The following is a 19,293-nucleotide window of genomic DNA, read 5'->3' as shown; positions in this document are numbered from 1 at the left end:
TGTCTGTTAGTCATATGTTGTCTCCTTTGCGTGACTTCCAATCCGACTTGGTACACAACATATGCAGCTCTATTTCTCTGCATGTTATATATATATATATATATATATGAAATTCCTCTTATCTGTTAGCCATATGATGTCTCCTTTGCGTGACTTCCAATCTGACCTGGTACACAGCATATGCAACCTTCTACTTCTTAACCCCTCTGAAACAATAAGTAATAGCAATCTGAATCTGTTCTCTCTCTGAATGATTGTCTGTTCACCCGATGTAAGGAGTACTCTGGAATTTCTTGATGACTGGGGCATATCAGGAAGCGGGAAACATGTTCCAGTACAACTAAAATTGAACACATACATATTGTCTATAGATCTCGCTACTCAATTTAGGTGGACAACAATATCCCTGGTCGTCGTCAGCTGAATGGTCCTTAAGATATAGTATCTAGGAACTTAGGATCAGATATAATATCTAGGAACCTGAGTTCACCTTGTCTTGTAACAAATAGTATGTCCTAAATTTGTCACAATTTTTCGTGTTTAGGTGGACAACAATACCGGCGATCGACCAGACAAAGACGTGAAGATAGAAGGTACCGACAAGTGGATAAAGGCTGTCTAAAAACTTTGATCCCAAATCACTCTTAAAGTTAGATATCATTTTTATTTTTGTTAAATTTGTCATAGTTTCTTCTAATTTAAATATTAGGGGAGAATTAAAAATTAAAATAATGAAAATAAAAAAAATCAGAAAAATTAAAAATCCAAAAATAGTTTTATTTCTTGTTCAGAAAAATCAAGAATCCAAAAATATTTTTGTTTTTGTTTTAATTTGTGTGCTAAGTTTTCTTTTAGTTTTGTTTTGTCTTGAAAATTGATTTCAGGTATAGATAAGACTCATGGAGTTTGTGTTGAAAATTTCTGAGCCAAAGCCTCGTCCGTGAGCATCGAAGAATTCGCATTCGAAGGAGCAAGAAATGAAGATTATTCTTTCGACATTCAATCTTTCAACCCTAGAAGCAAGGTGAAGCTGAAATTGAAGAATATGTGACGGATTTCATTGAAGCCTCCTCAATCAGTCTGCTGCTATCTTAAACCTGCTGAAGTGATCCAGAAGATTTGTTCTCTCTGATGTTCTCTCTGAAGATTCTCAAGCTGAAAGCGCTATCTTTCAAGAATCAGTACATCAAGCATCCTCACCCGACGTGCGTTCAAAGCCAAATTCTGAAGAAAATCCCAACCGCTCAATATGAAGTCATTCATTAAAGATTAATGTTGAAGCCAAGTTCCCAATGAAGATTAACAAGAAATGTCAGCTACTTTTTAGGGGGGGAGCTTGTTAGGTCATTTAAGAAAAGAAAAGAAATCTATAAACCAAGGGGGAGATTGTTGGGTCAGTATTTTGGTTTATACTTTGCTTTTCTAGGAAATTGATTTGTTATGTAATATTGTATATGTTTTTACGGTCAGGAAGTGAGTTTACGACCGTAAACAGCGTTTACGGCCGTAAACTCTGTTTGCGGCCCAGTCCAGTATATATAGGGGTGAGGGGTGTGAGGAAGAGATTGATGAACACTAGAGGAGCTTAAGTGTGTGCATTTGAAGGTGTTCTAGAGAGAGAAACAAGAGAGAAGTTTAGTGTGTGTGAATCTTTGTATCCGGATCTTCATTCTAATCATATCATACATAGATTCATCATCTTCTTCTTCTTCTCCTTCTCTTCTATTTGATCTGGCATCATCCGTTTGATTGGGATTCCGCACTATCAAACGGATCTGATTGATACACAAGCATATTTGTGGACTTACACTTTAGTTTAATAAAATCAATCACTTTTACAATCAATTGTCTAGTTCACTATTCCTTAGAATAAGATAGTCCCTGTGGGTTTGATATCTGGTCTTACGACTATATTACTTGCACGACCTCATATACTTTCGAGTACGCGTTTTCGTCAACAAGTTTTTGACGCCGTTTCCGGGGACTATTTTTATTTTTAAGTTAGAACATTAGGTAGTTGTTAGACTCTTAAACATCTTGAGGATATTTTACTCTGGCCAGTCGAAGATTCGGACCACCTGAATTTGTGCTTGATTGGGAGATTGAAAGAACTATGAGAGGGTTGAGGAGACTTCGGAATCAAGAAGATATGGGAGATAACGGAAACGAAAACAATAATGGAAATAAAGTTTTCGAAAGAACAAACCCGCCAATTGTCAGCACAACAATTAATGCTGAAAATTTTGAATTCAAACCTATGATGTTTCAGATGATCAATAACAATGGTCTCTTTGGAGGTATGCCTAGTGATGAGCCCTTGTCCCATCTGCGTTCCTTTAACCAGATGTGCGATAATTTCAAACAAAGAGGCATAGGGACTGATGCATTTAGGCTAAGATTATTTCCCTACACACTACAAGGGAAAGCTAGAGACTAGTTTGAGTCGTTGCATTCTGATTCCATCACCACATGGGAGGAATTAAGAGAAAAATTCCTAAAAAGATTTTTCCCACCCACGGGAAATGCAAATATAAGAAATGCCATCACATCATTCCAACAAATGGATGGTGAATCGTTATGGGAAGTGTGGGAGAGATGGAACAATTTGCTGAGAAAATGCCCAACACATCGACTCCCTGATGATGTGAAACTGGAGACATTTTACCAAGGTTTGGATGCTCAAACACGCATGCTAGTAGATACATCAGTTGGAGGAGCTTTACTCACAAAGAGCTATGAGGAGAGCGTGGAGATATTGGATAGAATAGCAACCAATAATTTCCAGTGGCCCACAGATAGGGTACATGCAAGTGGTTCGAAAGGAAGTACACCGGTTGAAGTTCATCTTGCAGCTCAAAATGATGCATTAGCAGCCGAGTTGGCCACATTCAAGAGCATGATGAAGAATATGATGTCAAGCAATGGGATGAAAGAGAAGAAGGTTGACTTTTGTGCAGGTTGTCAAGGCGTCCATGATTATAGTGAGTGCCTAAAGAATCCTGAATCTGTATTTTTCATGGGAAGTCAACATTTCCCACGACAAAACAATCCATACTCTGAAACATAAAATCCAGGATGGAGAAATCATCCTAATTTCTCATGGGGTGGACAACAACAACAAATGCATCCTCAGCAAGAGCAGTTTCAGCAAAGGCCTCAAAACCCACTGGGGTTTTATCAAATGCCAAATCAGCAAGTGAGACCACAAGGAGGTGCATTCCACCAGGCATCAGGAAGTAGTTCACAACCAGCAGCGCCTTCATCAAATCAAGAGATGTCACCTTTCGAGAAAGCAATGATGGAGTTTATGATCAAACAAGATCAAAAGACTGAGGCGCGTGAGAAGAATCAAGCAATTGCCATGAGAAATTTCAAAAATCAATTAGGACAATTAGCACAAGCACTGAACTCACGAGAACCTGGAACGTTGCCAAGTAACACTCAAAATCCAGGTAATGGCAATGATAAGAGGCAGTGCAATGTCATCACGCTTAGATCGGGAAAGGAGTTAACTCCAAAGAATCATGACTTACCAGCCACAGATGATTAGCAACATTCGGTAAGTCTTGAGACTAAAAAGAAGAAGCAATATGTGAAGGATGATGAAAAAGAGTATGTTGAGATTGAAGACATAACCGATGAGGAGTACGGGCAGAAGAAACCGAACAAGGAAGGTCGAACAAATGCAAGTCCAAGTGTTGAAAATGAAAAGAAAGCCCAAGAAAAAGATGCTCGAACTGGTGCGATAGTTGCACCAACAACTTTGCCTTTCCCACCTAGGAAAAATAAGTCTAAAGTCGATGATGGGCAATTTAAGAAGTTTCTAGAGATCCTTTCTCAACTTCATATCAACATCCCTTTTGTTGAAGCGTTAAAACAAATGCTCACATATGCAAAGTTCATGAAGGAAGTTCTTACAAGGAAAAGAGTTTGGAGAGAGTTTGAGACTGTTGCAATGATGAAAAGTTGCACATCAATAATCAAAAACAGATTACCTATGAAGAAGGATGATCCAGGTAGTTTCATTCTACCGTGCAAAATTGGAAAATTTGACAAGATAGGTTTGTGTGACCTGGGTGCAAGTATCAATTTAATGCCTTTGTCAATTTTTCGAAAATTAGGACTTGGTGAAGCTACACCGACCACAGTTTCACTCCAGCTAGCAGACCGATCTATGGTATATCCAGAAGGTAAAATAGAGGATATCATTATCAAAGTTGATAATCTTTTCATTCCAGCTGATTTTATCATTTTGGATTATGAAGCTGAAGATGATTGTGGAATAATTTTAGGGAGGCCATTTTTGGCAACTGCTGAAGCTTTAATTGATGTTAAAAAGGGAGAAGTTACATTAAGAGTAAATGATGAGCAAAAGACTTTTAATATGTTTAAGGCTATCAAACAACCTTCTAATGTGGAAGAATGCTCATTCATACGAGTCATGGATGGATTGGTAGATTTAAAGGATGCCCACTTGAGTAAGGTGACTCATAACATTGAGGAAAATAGAGTCCACAGTTAAAAGCGTAGTGAGTCGGGTCAAGGAGAAGCATGACTTGAATGATAGTGTGATTGAATCATCTTTGCCATCCCTTGAAAAAGTATATGATTTAGAGTTGGAGTGGCCTTCAGAACACTTGATGAAGGTTGGAAAGAAAAGGATGAAACATTTGTTGAGGCATGAGGAGTTTAAAATAGAAAATCATGAAAATACCCAAATTCAAAAGTTTGGGGATGCGAAATGCAGGGCAAAGAGATTTTGAAAAGAGACAACGAGAGAAAGGATTTGGGTGATCAAACAACAAGAAAAACACCATTTTGGAGAAGGAAAAGAGGAAGTGATTGTGCTTCATTTGAAGCGGGTTGAAGAGTAATTTGTTTTATTTATTTATTTATTTATTTTTAATTTTATTTTTATTAGTATAAGTATTATTATTTTTGTTGTATTTTTGCTTTTGTTTTATATTTGTTTTTTTTGTTTATTTCAATTATTTTCATTTTTGCATCATTGTTTTTTTATTTCTTATTATTTGTTTTGTTCTAATAAATTTGTCGAGTGTGCAGCCCTTGTTTGCTATCCAGGTAGTTGGTGATGAAGTGAGAGTCATGGAAAGGAAAAAGTCCGAGCTATGCCTAGAGATCAGCCATCACAATATGCGTTCTTCGATTATTATATCATGTGAGATGACATGTCATCAGAGAGTATTTTTTTTATTCTATTTTTATTGCTCGGGACAAGCAATGTTTAAAGTTTGGGGATGTGTTTAGTGCTTGTTTTTCAATCACTAAATGAACTAAAAAGCTTATTTTTGTCCCCGGATTTTACAATTTACATCATTTTTTGAGCTTAAAAAGATAAAATTTTGTTAATGAGTGTAATCAACATAATATTGCTCGGTTGGTATTTTTCTACCCATTTAGTTGGGTTTTTGACCTGTCTTGCATGGGTTCCTCATCTCTTATTCTACAGGACGATGGGAGTTGGGCTTCTTCTTATGAAGTCCAAAGTTCTTAAAAGAATTGACGGCTCATTAACTTGTTTTTACAAGTTCACCTAAGCTTCTTAGGTCCCCTCCTCCTATTCTACAGGTTGGTGGGAGATGGTTTTCTTGCACAAAATCCATAATATAGCACATTGTGCTCTGCATTGGAATTGACGGTATTCATTTACTTGTTAATGCAAGTGCAACCTGTGTTTCATAGGTTCCCCACCGCCTAGTCTATGGGTCATGGTGGGAGTTTGACTTCATCTTATGAAGTTCAAAAATCTAAAAGGAATTAACGGATTTTGTCTTGTGAATACAAGATTGCCTAAGCTTCTTAGGCCCCCACCACTTATTCAACGAGTCTTGATGGGATTTGGACTCATATTCTAATGTCCAAATGGTTTCGGCAAGGAATTGACGGATTCGAAAGAAGATAAATTCATCACGAGCAAATTAAGGTGAATAAAAGATGTTTGGCAGATTGACCATGTCTCAATGTTTTCATCATATATGGCTCCTCGAGACTCCGATTTTGGCGATTCAAGATGTTTCGGAAACTAGACACAATTATCTACAAGTTTTATGTTTTGAGTTTTCTCAAAATCGGTCGTTTTCCAGTTCATAATCGACGTGGAAGTTGGGGTTAGTTTGCTGAAAGAATTCTAATCCGAAAATAAGGTGCAATGTTGAGGACTAAAGCTGTACAATGATTAAAGTTGAGAGATCAAGGGCTAAATTTGTAACAAGTAGAAAAGTTGAAAGCTAGAGGCTAAGGCTGCACCATTCTTGAAAGTTGGAGGCTAAATTGTGCAATTATGTTTTATATTTATGTTGTACGTGATCTTAAGAGACGGAGGCAAGAACCCTACGACGAAAAAAAAAAAAAAGATCGTCAGCCTAAACCTCAAAAACCCTACGACTGGAAAAAAAAAAGAATAAAAAACACCATGTGGTCATAATCGTAACAGAGATTAGGTATGCAGATTCATTAGAAGGGAAAGAGAATGACTCAAGGACATCAGCCCTTGCCACAGGAAACGCACAAGAAGTCAACATTTATGATTATTCTTTTCCTTGTGTTTAAATTTTATTGTTTTAGTATTTTCTTTTGCTACGTTTAGTTGATTTTTGTTTCTGCTTTCAAAAGTAATTGCTTTCGTTTAGACGTTTAATTAAAATATGATGCTTAATTTTTATTTGTTTACTGTTCATAATTTTAGTTTAATGGAGTAATAATTTTGTGGGTTTGGTTGACTACGGTGAGATGGTAATTTTAATGTAGTTTATTTTGTTGAACCAATTCCGTTGAAATTGAATGACATATTCAAATGTGTGCTTATTTTAAAAATATAAATTTTGACGGGTAACTTTGATTTTGGCTAGGACTTGATCAACGTTAGTCAGGGTTAATTTCCTTGGTTTAAATTTAATATTTACATGCTTATATTGACTTCGAAAGATGCTTTATTTGTGACATCGTTTGAATATGAATGTGCGGTTTTGTTATCTCGCTTAAACTTAACATAGACGTGTGCTAGGGCATTTTTAACAAAACCATTGGACTTAATACTTTTTAAAATCATGAACTACATAGAGATATGAGTGAATATTTTTTAAATCGAATCATGAGACCGAGAGGTAATTGATAACTTTTGTTGGTGTTAAGTTATTCGTTTCTATATAATTGGTTTGACAAATTAGTTGCATTAGAAGAACCATTGAACCCATATAAGTCAACTAAATCTCACTTTTCTCATAATTGTTAATTCGTTTAATTGTTTTCCTTGTTTGTTCGATTATTTTAGTTGTCATTTTTACGTTGTTGAATTTAGTTTAATTTTATTTAATAGTTTCTTTAGTTTAATGAAACCAATCACTTTTGCAATCAATTGTCTAGTTCACTCTTCCTTAGAATAAGATAGTCCCTGTGGGTTCGATATCTGGTCTTACGACTATATTACTTGCACGACCTCGTACACTTGCGAGTACGCATAATTATATTTAAATAATTATTTAATACCAATGTATTAGAGTATTGTTTCCCAAACTATACATATTATAGTTTGAATAAATGTTTTGATTCTGTGTGTTGTACTTAGTAGAATAGTGTAGAGATTTCCAAACTATACCAATTATAGTTTACTTGTAAAGTTCTGTAATTTACATGGAACATTTGCAATTTAATCGTATGAAAGTAAAATACCCTTATGCTCGACATATTACAAAAGGGTTAAAATATATAAAGTATTTTTAGGAAATATAGTGAATGCTCGGTTTGAAACAATTGAAAAGGTTTTTAAAACTATTTAAAATGTTTAAATAAACACAAAAGTCTTTTAAGTTTTACTTGTATTCCCCCTTAAAAATATTAAAAACATTGAAAATGTAGGGGTATGAACTCACCTCGTATGTGCACTTGAGTTTGGAATAGTGAAGTGGTAGAGACGATCCTCGGGTAAGCGTATACGCGAATAATGTTATCCTAAAATAATTATATTCGACGTCGTATTTAAATTAATAATATATTAATTTAAATATAGCGTTAATTAATTAAGCAAGTAAACCATACTTACAAGAATTAATTGGAATAAATGGGAAATGTTGGGAAATGGGGTTTGTGGTTGGAACAAATGAGTATACGGTTGAACAAGTGTGTTCATGGTTTGATCTTGGGGACTTATGAAGATTTGAAGATGATATGAAGATTTGGAGGTGGTTTGAATGTTCTTGGTGGGGAAATATGAAGATTTGAAGATTATGGGCGTAAACACTTGAAGATTGAGAGAAAAGGGAACTGTTCACAGTTAAAGATTGAGAGAGTTTTGGGTTGGTTCACGGTTGAGGAATGAGAAATGAATTGATTTAGGGTGTAAACACACACACACACACACACACACACACACACATATATATATATATATATATGGGGTGTTTACGGTTGAATTAACCTTGGGCCCTGGGTGTTTACGGTCCATTAATGGACTTGAAATGGGATTTCAGCCCAATAAGAGGGTTTTCACGGCCATAAAACAAATTGTGAACACTGTTTTTCATTTAGAATAGGCCGTAAAATCCTTCCTTGGATTACTTTTGGACGGTGAACTCCATGGGAGTTTACTTTTTGGACCGTGAACACTCTTTTGGAGTGTATCTTTGGCCGTGAACCCTTTATGGGGTGTGTTTCATTGATTAAATCATTAATATATTCACTTATACTAATATAAATCAACTTATGGTCAATTATAACAACTTAATTTAACCTGGTTTACAATCTCTACTTCATTGCTAGCCTTATAAGCAAGCCCTAATGTTATAAAGGACACCATGCAACAAGGTTTACAAATGTGGTTTTTCACTTGTGTTAGGTTAGGGTTAAAGCTTGGCTTAGTCCAAAATTTCGAGTTGTGACACTATGAGTTCTTGAGCATTTGGTGGTGTATTGGTGACTTAAAGAAGAAGGGATCATCTTTGGTGCATAGATCCAGTTTGCAAGCCTCATTAGTATCTTTTAGCAACTTCTCTGGACCGTTGTGAGTATCTAAGCTTCAGGCTTTAAGATTCCTTGTTGCTAGATCTAGACTTTTATACATGATTATCCATGTTTAGGATAGTTAGAGTGTAGGGTTCCATAAATTTGAGAACATTATGGGTCCTTAGTGTTGGTGGTTAGTTGTGCTAGATGTGAATTTTGGGTGATGCTTGAGGTTTTCACCTCCTTTTCTTCATAAGTGACCTAATTTGAGCTCAAGTCTTGCGTTGGGCATGAAAAACCTTAAAGCATCATTTTTATGGCCTTTCATGTGTAAGGAAGCCTTCTGGAGGAGATGGGCTCATGGCTTAATGGATTAAGGGTTTAATCCATCAAGTTGCCTTTTAGTTAGTTTTCACAACATGACAAGGTACCTGTTGGCCGTTGACTTTTTGACCAATTTAATTTTGAGTCAAACTTGAAGGATTTGGGTTGTTGATTAAGATTATACCATGTTTTGCTGCTAGTAGGTTCGTGGTAGTAGTCAATGTAGAAAGCGAGTGTGTCATAGTGTTTCTAGGTTCTTCGATTCATGTGAGTTTTCCTTACTGTACTCGTGGGTCGAAAGAACCAATGACGTCCCATTAGATTTAGTTATGTATCCTTGTGTATAGGATGTTACTATGTTGTAGTGATCTACTATATATATATATATATATATATATATATATATATATATATATATATATATATATATATATCCTTATGAGCTAGGATGTAGGAGTAGTGGTATGCTGGTTAGAGTACCAGTAGGCTGGTAATCATCTAGTGGAATGCCCTGGGTGTTGTATTTAGCCACGTTGGATAGCCTGAGAACTCTTGGTATAGGTTTTCTTGCCTATTCCTCGTTTGGTTGTGGCTCTAGAGTATGATCATTTCTTCTGGTGTCTATCTCGCCCCTGCTTACATATGGTTATGCATTCCTTAGAGATTTTCTTACAATAGAATAGTGTGTTGTGAGGGGTTAGTAAGTGGTAGTGAACTGTTCGACAGGTAGATTGGTAGTTTATTATACTTATGTGCATGCTTGATTTCATGTTTGTTTATATGTTGACATATTGTGGCGGGTTAGGTTGAGGTAGTACTGCTTTGTGTTGTAGGTCAAGATACGAGATGTGGGCCGACTATAAGTCTTAGACACATAGGCTCGAGAGGAGCGGTTAGGCTGAGGTAGCAGGAGAACATACTCGGGGGTGGTCCAACATTGTATTGTAGGCCTAGCGGTGGTCCAGTCTCTGCAACTGTGGCCCAGTATGCATGCATTGTATGTGTATTGTGGTGTGTGATATTTTAAGGGAACTCACTATTCAAGTACCATCGGTTATCATGGGAAGGCAAAAGTGTGATTGTACACACTCATCAGCAACAATGGAGACTCAACGTTTATTAAGCTACTCCGATTTTCAGTAACATACTTTGGAATAAATGGTTTTCTTAACTAGGTTTCTACAAATGTAATGTTTTACCTAAATTAAAAATGAACTTTTTATGTGAAAATGGGACGTTACATTGTCCAGGATCAATTCCCACGACGTGGCGATATGCTTCTCACGTAGTGGCATATGAGGTTCTCACGACTATTTTGTCCGGATGTTCCGATGATGTGTCCAAGAGTCCTCCACGACGTGGTGAGGGTGAACGTTGACTTTTGTGGACCATTGACCGTTGACTTTTTTGACCAATTTGACTTCAAGTCAAACTTGAAGGAATTAGGTTGTTAATTAAGGTCCTACCTTTGTGTGGTGCTAGTCGATTCGCAAAAGAGATCAGTACAGGGAGAGAGCTTGTTGTTGTGTTCCCTTAGGTCTTCGATTCACGTGAGTTTCCTCATTATACTATGTATTATAGTGTATATCCTTGTATGTTATTGATATAAGAGTAGTGGTATGCTGGCAGAGTACTAGTAGCATGATGATCATTTAGTGGAGTGTGCTAGGGTTGTATGTAGTAACGTAGGGCAGCCTGAGAACTCTTGATCTAGGCTTTCATGCATGTTCCTTATTTGGTTGTGGCTCTAGAGTGGTATCACATGTTTGAATGGTTATCCCACCTTTGGTTAAATATAGCTATGCATTAGTGGCATACTGTATGAGGCTTGATATCCAATGGTAAGTTGTTACAAAGGAAGACTAGGGTAGATAGTTGCTTATGCTTATGTGTTTACTTGATTTATATTTGTTACATATGTCGGAATATTATGGTCAGTTTGGTTGAGGCGGTCCTACTTTGTGTTGTAGGCCAAGATACCCAGGTGGGCCAGTGGTGTGCTGTACGTCAGTGGTGGGTCAGTTGTATGTTGAGAGAGAGTATTCCAAGTGAATTAAAGGCGTTGCGAGGCAAGCCAGTCAGACTGTAGGCTCAGGAGCGATCCAGGCATGTTGTAATCCTTACGAGGTGGGCCAGATAGACTGAATGCTTATGTGTGTATGCATTGTATATATATTGTTGTGTGTGGCATTTTGGGTGAACTTACTAAGCTTTGGCTTACATATGTGGGTTAAATGTTTTTAATGTACCATTGGTGATTGTAGGAAGGCGAAGGTGTAATTGTACACACTTCAACAGCAATGGAGATTCAACAATATTTATATTACTCTGATTTTCAAACAATTGTATTTTGGAACAAATGGGTTCTCATAACTTGGGTTTTATGTAAATGATAATTTTACCATATTTGAAAATAAAAATTTTACTTGTGAAAATGGGATGTCACAAGTTGGTATCAAAGCCTTGGCTTGAGGGATTTGGAGGAACACTTGTGTGAATCCAAACTCAAACTAGGAGTCAAGAATTGTTGTTTTTTTCATAACCAAAAAATAAAATGCGGAAACATAATTTTAGATCTTGATTCTCAAATCTCTCAAAAGAAAACTTTAAACATGAAAGAACAATTACATACCTGTTTCGTTATAATCTTCGGATCTGAATAGTTGGATTGGGTTTTCCAGATGATCTCAAAAACTCTCTCTAAAATCCCTATGCAAACCCTAAACGAATTTACATGTGTATTTTGTGTATCTTCATTTTCTCCTCATCGCATGTATATATTGATGGAGGTATACCCTAATGTGAGAGATGGAAAGGATATAACAGATCTTGAGTCAACACGGGAACTCAACCCACAAAAGGTAAGTGGATATCTTATAAATCACTCCAATAACAATTTATATTCTTACCATAATAACCAGATTTAATGATAACATTATATATATTTATGAAGTGGTCCCATAATTATCTAACAATCTCCTACTGGGCCACGAATATATAAATGTATATCTAACTGTATAAGTGCTTTAATGAATGTTATCATAGTATCGGTACCCTTAAACAATCTTGTATATTAATCATACAAGTATAGGATCGAAGCGGTCTTCGTTACAATTTACGCAACTAAACCCATCAATGGTCACATATACATATATAACTAACGACATAGATTAAACATGATGTTTGGTTTTAAAATGAAACTAGATTTCCAATGAGTTCCTATTTAGCTTGAAGTGAGATCAAACTTCAAATAAGTGCAACTAATAATGGAATTAACTGAATTCTTAATTCTATAAAGAAAAACATAATTGTTGTTAAACAAAAACATAAAACACCAATAAAACTCCCACTAAAAAACAAATTATCGCAACAATGTGTGCATTATGATCATGAAGAACCTTAGGAGGTAATCTCTTCGTGAGCGGATCTGCTATCATGGAGTTTTTCTAGATGTGTTGTATAAATATTTTTCCATTTGCACCTTTTTCTTTGACAGTCAGAAACTTGGTGTCAATATGATTTGACTTAGTATAACTTCTAATGTTGTTGGAATATAATATTGCTATCTTATTGTCACAACTTTAGTGCTCTTTCAATACCAATAGTATGAAGCCTTGTGACAAATTTCTGCAACCATATTCCATGATTTGATGCCTAATTACATGCTACAAATTATGTTCCCATTATGGAAGAAGCTACTAAAGTTTATTCCATGAAAGTGGCTCATGGTTCTAACATGTAAAAGTATCCTGATATGGATCGATAACCATTTTGGCATCTAATAAAATCAGATTCCTAATACAAATGATCTCCAAAACATCTTATATTCTACGGTAGAGCATATAACCTTTTGTTCTCTACAGATATCTCAAAGCACATTTGGATGCTTTCCAATGATCCATAAGTAGGTTGCTTAAATATCTGCCCAACATCCCTACAATACAATACATGGACGTGTACATACTTGAGCATACATCATATTCCCAAACAAAGAAAACATATTGAATCTTCTATAGCTCTATAACCTCAAGGTCAGTTTTAGAGCACTGAATTTATCTCTTTTAGCAACAAGGGTGTCACCTGGTTTTGTAGTTTGCATGCCAACGCTTTCAAGGGTCTTATCAATATAGCTCTTATATGATAATCCTAGAATTCCATGAGATTTGTCTCATTAGATCTGGATTCCTAATACAACAGAGGCTTCCCAAGATCCTTCATTTAAAAATATTTTTAATCTACTGGAAGCAATATGTCATCAACATACAAAACAAAATATACATATTTACCCCCACTAAATTTGTGATACATGCAATCATCTACTGCATTTACCATAAAATCAAACGAGATAACAAATTGATGAAACTTGTGGTACCACATATGAGATATCCTAAGTTAATTTTGTTGAGTTTGTTCATTCTGAATAGTAGATTGAATAACATTTTTGGTCCCTGATTTATAATATGCATACTATTGAAGTCAATAATAGTAACCAAGATTGATTCCTCGTTAAGGATAATGTTTTCAAGCTTCTCCCGCAAACTCAACATCCTCAAAGAATGTTGATATATCCAAAATGTAAGGTCAATATTCAAGCAACTGAGAACTAACACAATGTTCTCATTTCATTCCTTAAAGCTTGTCTCATGAGCACATGAATGTGGAAATATTATGCCACAATTCAAATGATTCATTTTGAGAACATAAGTAATAATCTTAATTTTATGTTCATTAATCCATAAACTTAAATCAATAAATTCAATTTATGACAAACTTACTAGACATCGACACAACATTAATATCAAGTATTTGGACAATAATATTAACTTGCAAAAGATATATTTGTTTTAGTGATAAAACATTGACAATAAATCATGTCAATTAACAAGTCCATCTTTGGATTGACTTATTAATCATATGGAACCAAAATAATTTTTACATGTTTATCACCACATATTTGTTTATCCTGCCAAGTATCAGCCAACATGTTCGTAGGCTAATTAACAAACACATAAACTATAAAATTTGATAATAAGCATTGAAAATAAATCATGTCAATTAATAATCCATCTTTGGATTGATTTATTAATGACATGTAACCTAAAAATTATTGCATATTTATCATCAAACATGTGTATCCGATCAAATATTAACCTACCTTTGGATCGATTAATATTTACATTAATAAACAAAAAAGCTACAAGGACATTTACGTTCTCTGTAAATTAATTTTCATAAAAAACACACTTTTGTGACATATTGTCTCAATTAATATACTTTAAAATAAATAACATGTCATATCTTTAATTTAATGATAACCAAAAATAAAAGACAACCTTACATGAAATGGTGTCAAATTAATATAACAAAAGATGTTATGAAATAATTTCCTTAAATGTCTGAAAACACTTTAGGCCATGATTCTGAAGATAATGACGTGAACATAGTTGTATTCAAAAAAGACAACAACAATAAAATAAAATCAAAACCTATCATAATGTAATCCTCATATTATCAGATGTGCTAAAAAATTGATCCTTATGAAAAATAAATGAAAACAAAATTTGCTAATGCCATAGAAACATATATGGCTAATCAACAAGATATATCTGATTAATTAATGACAAAATTGAAAATTTGGTCCATGTGGTATGTCAAAACTAGCATGTTTAGTCCAAAATGGGTTTGGCTTGCAAGGATGGTCAAATAGTTTCATTTTGTTGCAAGTTTAGTCTAATGGCTTAACAGCCGTTACCAAGCTCCTGTTACTTTACCCATGCCTCTCTCACTTAAGGGTATTTTAGTCCATTCATCCCTGTAACCGTTCCCGCTAAAGCTAAATAAAAGCAGTTCGTCTCCTCCTCAATAAAGTAGATCGTCGTTCTTTAACCAAGATCAATAGAAGCCCTAGACACAAAATCTGTTGTGTTAGTTAAGTTGCGATTTGGTGAGATTATCGGTGGATGAACATACCAATGTGGCACGTAAGGTTGTTAAACACACACTTCAACCCCAAGGTTGTTTATGGTATGTAATTTTCCCTTTTTCATCTTTTGATTTCTTGAATTTTTTTGACGTAACTCCACCTGAAGTGTTATTTTTACTTGTTTTGAAGATGGACACCCAACATTGTTTACCACTAAGTTGTACCATAGAGGTGAGTTCACTAAGTTAGGGATGAGCAGTTTTTCCCAAATCCCGATCCCGTACTGGTACCGTACCGAAACCGGTTCGAACCGTACCGATTTTAAAAATATGGGACGGTACTTGGTACTCCAAATACACAAAATTTGGGATTCGGTACCACCGGTACCGGTACTAGTACCGAAAACCGGTACTATTCCCGGTATCGGTACAAGTGATTTTAATTCGGTTCGGTACTCGGGATTAACTTTTGATCGAATTCAGTTTTCAGGAAATCGGAAACCGTACGGGTCAGTACCGGTTCCGTCCCACGCTCAGCCCTACACTAAGTACCCTGATGTTCGTTACATTAACGGAACTGTAAACTATGTTGACATGGTAGACATAGACGAGTTTTCAGTTCATGAGCTCGATGCAATTATGAAAGGTTTCAGATATGGGGTTCCTCCTGTTATATACTACCATTTTCTTGTGCCTGGTGGAGACTTCCACTTTAGTCATCTCCCTTTAGGAAATTATGAAGATGTTGCAAACTTTTCCCAATATATCAGTGAGCACAAAGTGATGAAGGTATACACAAAACATGGTGAAACAAGACTACTCACCTATTTCATGAATCCTAAACTTGTTACCAAGGTTACCCTTGTACAGTTAGATGAACCACATGAGGATGTGCAACATAATGATGAAGCTCCTGATGACCAATCAAAGGAAACACCTGTGATGACTACACCTACTGATGTGGTGCCCACTCAACCAAACCAACCTGAAATCCAAGTCAATGAAGTACTTCAAGTCGCATCCGTATCACCTGAATATAATAGGAAAAAGGTTACGAGCAAGGATGGAGTGATGGCATCTTGCAGTAAGAAAATATACTTTGATGATATTGGTAAGACTGAGCAGATAGCCAAAGACTTTGTTGAGGTAACTATTGATTTTGATATTGGACTCTACCAACAAATACTACAAAGCAATGTTGATGGAGTCAATGGCCCTGACATGCATGATGTCAATGAACCTCAGATGGATGAAGAAAACCAACCTCAGATGAATGAATTTTGGGATTTTGACTATCAAACTGATTCTTGTGTCCAAGATGGAAGTGAAAGCCAACCTCAATCTAACATGGATAGTAATGGAAAACAAAATTTAAGTGAGGTTGAAAGTAAAGAAGGAAGTGAAACAGAGCAGGAAGATGATAGTGATTATTGGGTGGATGAAGATAATGTAATTGAAGATGTTGAAGTTGATATGAGGGATTTTAACATGAGCATTGATACAGAAGTAGAATTCTTGGATAAAAGGACTAGGAATCCTAGACAACATGAGAGTGATGAAGAAGCTGATGAGTTAGATGTTATTGACAATGATGCTTTTGATTCCATGGATGAGGACTCTGATCAGGACAGGAAAAGAAGAGCAGTTTTGAAACAACTAAGGAAAAAAGTTGTTCTTTAGGTGAGGTTCATAAGTGTCATTTTAAAATAGGTCAAAAGTATAACAGTAAGTAGGAGTTGAAAGAGAAAATCAAAATGCATGCATTGGAAACAAAAAAGAATATTGCATTTAAAAAAAACGACAAATGCAGATTGAAGGCCATATGTAATGGAGTTATGGAATTTACTAATGATGGAGTTGGTGGACCTACCCAACCTGATAAAAATAAATGGAAAAGTAAAGGGAAAAGTAAAGAAAAGGACAAACAAGGTGGGTCAAGTCTGGATAAAGCAGATTCTTCTTGTCCTTGGATGTTACATGCCTCGAGGTCTACAGATGCAAACAGTCGGTATATTAAAACATATGAAGACAAACACACTTGTATGAATACAAGGAAGGTCAGAGCTGCAACAGCAAAGTTTATGTCCAAACAAATTATGGATCAGGTAGAATCCAACCCTACTATCCCAGTTAAAGCTCTCCATGAACAACTACAGAAGAAGTATGGAGTGGGTTTCTCAATTCATAAAGTTTTTAGAGCTAAAGTAGATGCAAAAAAGATTGTAGTGGATGATTACAAAAAACAGTATGAAGTTCTAAGAGACTATATCCTTGAGTTGCAGTCAACCAATCTTGATATCACAGTCAAATTAGAACTTGGAGATATTTCAGAGTCTAACATGGTGAATTTTACTTCAAGATGTTTTAAAAGAATCTATGTTTTTTCTAAGGGGGGTGAAGAGGGGATTCAAAGCTTGTTTAAGAGATTTCTTGGGGTTAGATGGGGCTCATATGAAAGGCCCTTATCCAAGCCAGATCTTAACTGCAGTTAGATTAGATTCCAACAATGGCATATACCCACTTGCATATGCCAATGTAGAGATTGAAAATTGTGAATCTTGGAAGTGGTTCCTTGAATGGCTTGGTGATGACTTGGATCTATATGCTATGTTTAATTTCACTTTTGTTAGTGACAGACAAAAGGTAATGGTTGCTTTTTTATTATCTTTAATCTTTATGTGTTAACCATGTGTAATTTGTTGCCAGGGTTTGCTACAAGTAGTTAGTCAACTGTTCCCTTGTGTTGAGCATAGGTTCTGTCTCAGACATATACATGAGAACATGAAGAAACAATGGAGAACTAAGGAATATAAAGATCACCTTTGGGATTGTGCAATAGCTACAACAGTTCCAGAGTTTAACCATTACATGCACCAATTGAGTTTATATGACAACTCAGTATATGAATGGTTGAAGCCAATACCACCTCAACATTGGGCAAAAAGTTATTTCACAGGTAAGCTGTTATGACCTTTTTACGCTTTTACCCTGTTATGACCCTTTTACCCTTTTACCCTTTTCTATATAAGGAGAGCAACCATAGACATGTTGTTAAACAACCTTTGTGAGGTGTTTAATGGCAAGCTGGTTAACGGGAGAGAAAAACCATTTATTAGCTGCTTGGAGTTTATTAGGGAATATATGATGAAGAGGATATGCAATGTCCTTAAGGTGCAACAGAAGTGTGTAGGCCCACTTACCCCAACAACAACAAAGATCATGGAGAAGAATGAAGCAGCAGCTGCTCAGTACATTGCAGATTGGTGTGGTGATGAAAAATACCAAGTCAAAGGCCCATGGAATGATCAGCATGTTGTTGATATGCATGAAAGGGTATGCAGCTGCAGGAAATGGGAATTAACAGGTATCCCTTGCAGACATGTGATTTCTATGTTGTATAACATAGCAGATCATGGTGAGTGTGTACAAGAGCTCCATACTTATGTCCACAAGGTGCACTGGCTACAAACTTGGAAAACTGCATATGGGTACAAGGTGGAACCAATTAAAGGCCAGGCACTGTGGCCTAGAAGTGATTATCCAATGCAGATCACACCTCCCCCACACCGTAATCAACCTGGGAGACCCAAAAGGAAGAGAAGGCAATCCATGGAGGAGAGAAGTCAAAGCAAGAGTTAAAGTCAGAGTCAAAGGTCAGATGTTTGTCCCAGTGAGGTTCATGATCATTGCCCACATGGTAGTGGGAAACTAACAAGAAATTTTGTTAGTGTGACATGTAGTAAGTGTGGAAACAAAGGTCATAACTCCAGGACATGCAAAGGTCAGGGAGGGACTTGATGGACTATGTTGGTTTTATCTTTTGGTTTGACTATGTTTGACAACTTTGTTTTGATTCCTACATGTAGGATGTCTTTTGTTGCAAAAACTTTGTTTTCAATTAACTTATGACATGTATTTTGAAGATGTTAATAGGTATTATGTGTTTAGTATGCTTTTGTGTTAACTACATATGGATGCATGTTATGTTATCTTTAGCAGGTTATGTATGAACAACAAAACAAATCCATAATTGGTCAACAGATACCAAATTTTCATTACCATTAATTTGCATTACAACAATGTTTTACA

At 35.8% G+C, this 19,293-nt stretch overlaps 2 protein-coding genes across 2 annotated transcripts; both read left to right on the top strand.

The window, feature by feature from the left end:
• The first annotated feature begins 2,560 nt into the window (after positions 1-2,560).
• On the top strand, positions 2,561-4,867 carry LOC145067130 (uncharacterized). Its single transcript, XM_079014335.1, has 5 exons — positions 2,561-2,957; positions 3,075-3,481; positions 3,551-4,016; positions 4,122-4,483; positions 4,748-4,867. Exons 1-5 carry the CDS (start codon positions 2,561-2,563, stop codon positions 4,865-4,867), a joined length of 1,752 nt encoding a protein of 583 aa, XP_078870461.1.
• Positions 4,868-16,958: 12,091 nt separating this feature from the next.
• Positions 16,959-18,843, top strand: LOC145067129 (uncharacterized). The gene is made up of 4 exons (XM_079014334.1): positions 16,959-17,546; positions 17,605-17,847; positions 17,911-18,160; positions 18,248-18,843. Exons 1-4 carry the CDS (start codon positions 16,959-16,961, stop codon positions 18,841-18,843), a joined length of 1,677 nt encoding a protein of 558 aa, XP_078870460.1.
• Positions 18,844-19,293: the final 450 nt, after the last annotated feature.

Source organism: Lactuca serriola, chromosome 8 (genome assembly GCF_051521515.1).
Source record: "Lactuca serriola cultivar US96UC23 chromosome 8, Lser_US96UC23_V15, whole genome shotgun sequence".
In the NCBI taxonomy this organism is placed as follows: Eukaryota; Viridiplantae; Streptophyta; class Magnoliopsida; order Asterales; family Asteraceae; genus Lactuca; species Lactuca serriola.
Note: the sequence above shows the minus strand (reverse complement) of the source record. Positions and strands in the feature narration are given on the sequence as shown.

Coding starts and splice junctions, on each gene's coding strand:
- LOC145067130 (XM_079014335.1), top strand. CDS start 2,561: ATGGATGGTGAATCGTTATGGGAAGTGTGGGAGAGATGGAACAATTTG. Junction 2,958..3,074: donor GAAGGTTGACTTTTGTGCAG/GTTGTCAAGGCG, acceptor CATAAAATCCAG/GATGGAGAAATCATCCTAAT. Junction 4,484..4,747: donor AGGATGCCCACTTGAGTAAG/GTGACTCATAAC, acceptor TGCGAAATGCAG/GGCAAAGAGATTTTGAAAAG.
- LOC145067129 (XM_079014334.1), top strand. CDS start 16,959: ATGCATGCATTGGAAACAAAAAAGAATATTGCATTTAAAAAAAACGAC. Junction 17,848..17,910: donor TTGTTAGTGACAGACAAAAG/GTAATGGTTGCT, acceptor ATTTGTTGCCAG/GGTTTGCTACAAGTAGTTAG. Junction 18,161..18,247: donor GGCAAAAAGTTATTTCACAG/GTAAGCTGTTAT, acceptor GAGCAACCATAG/ACATGTTGTTAAACAACCTT.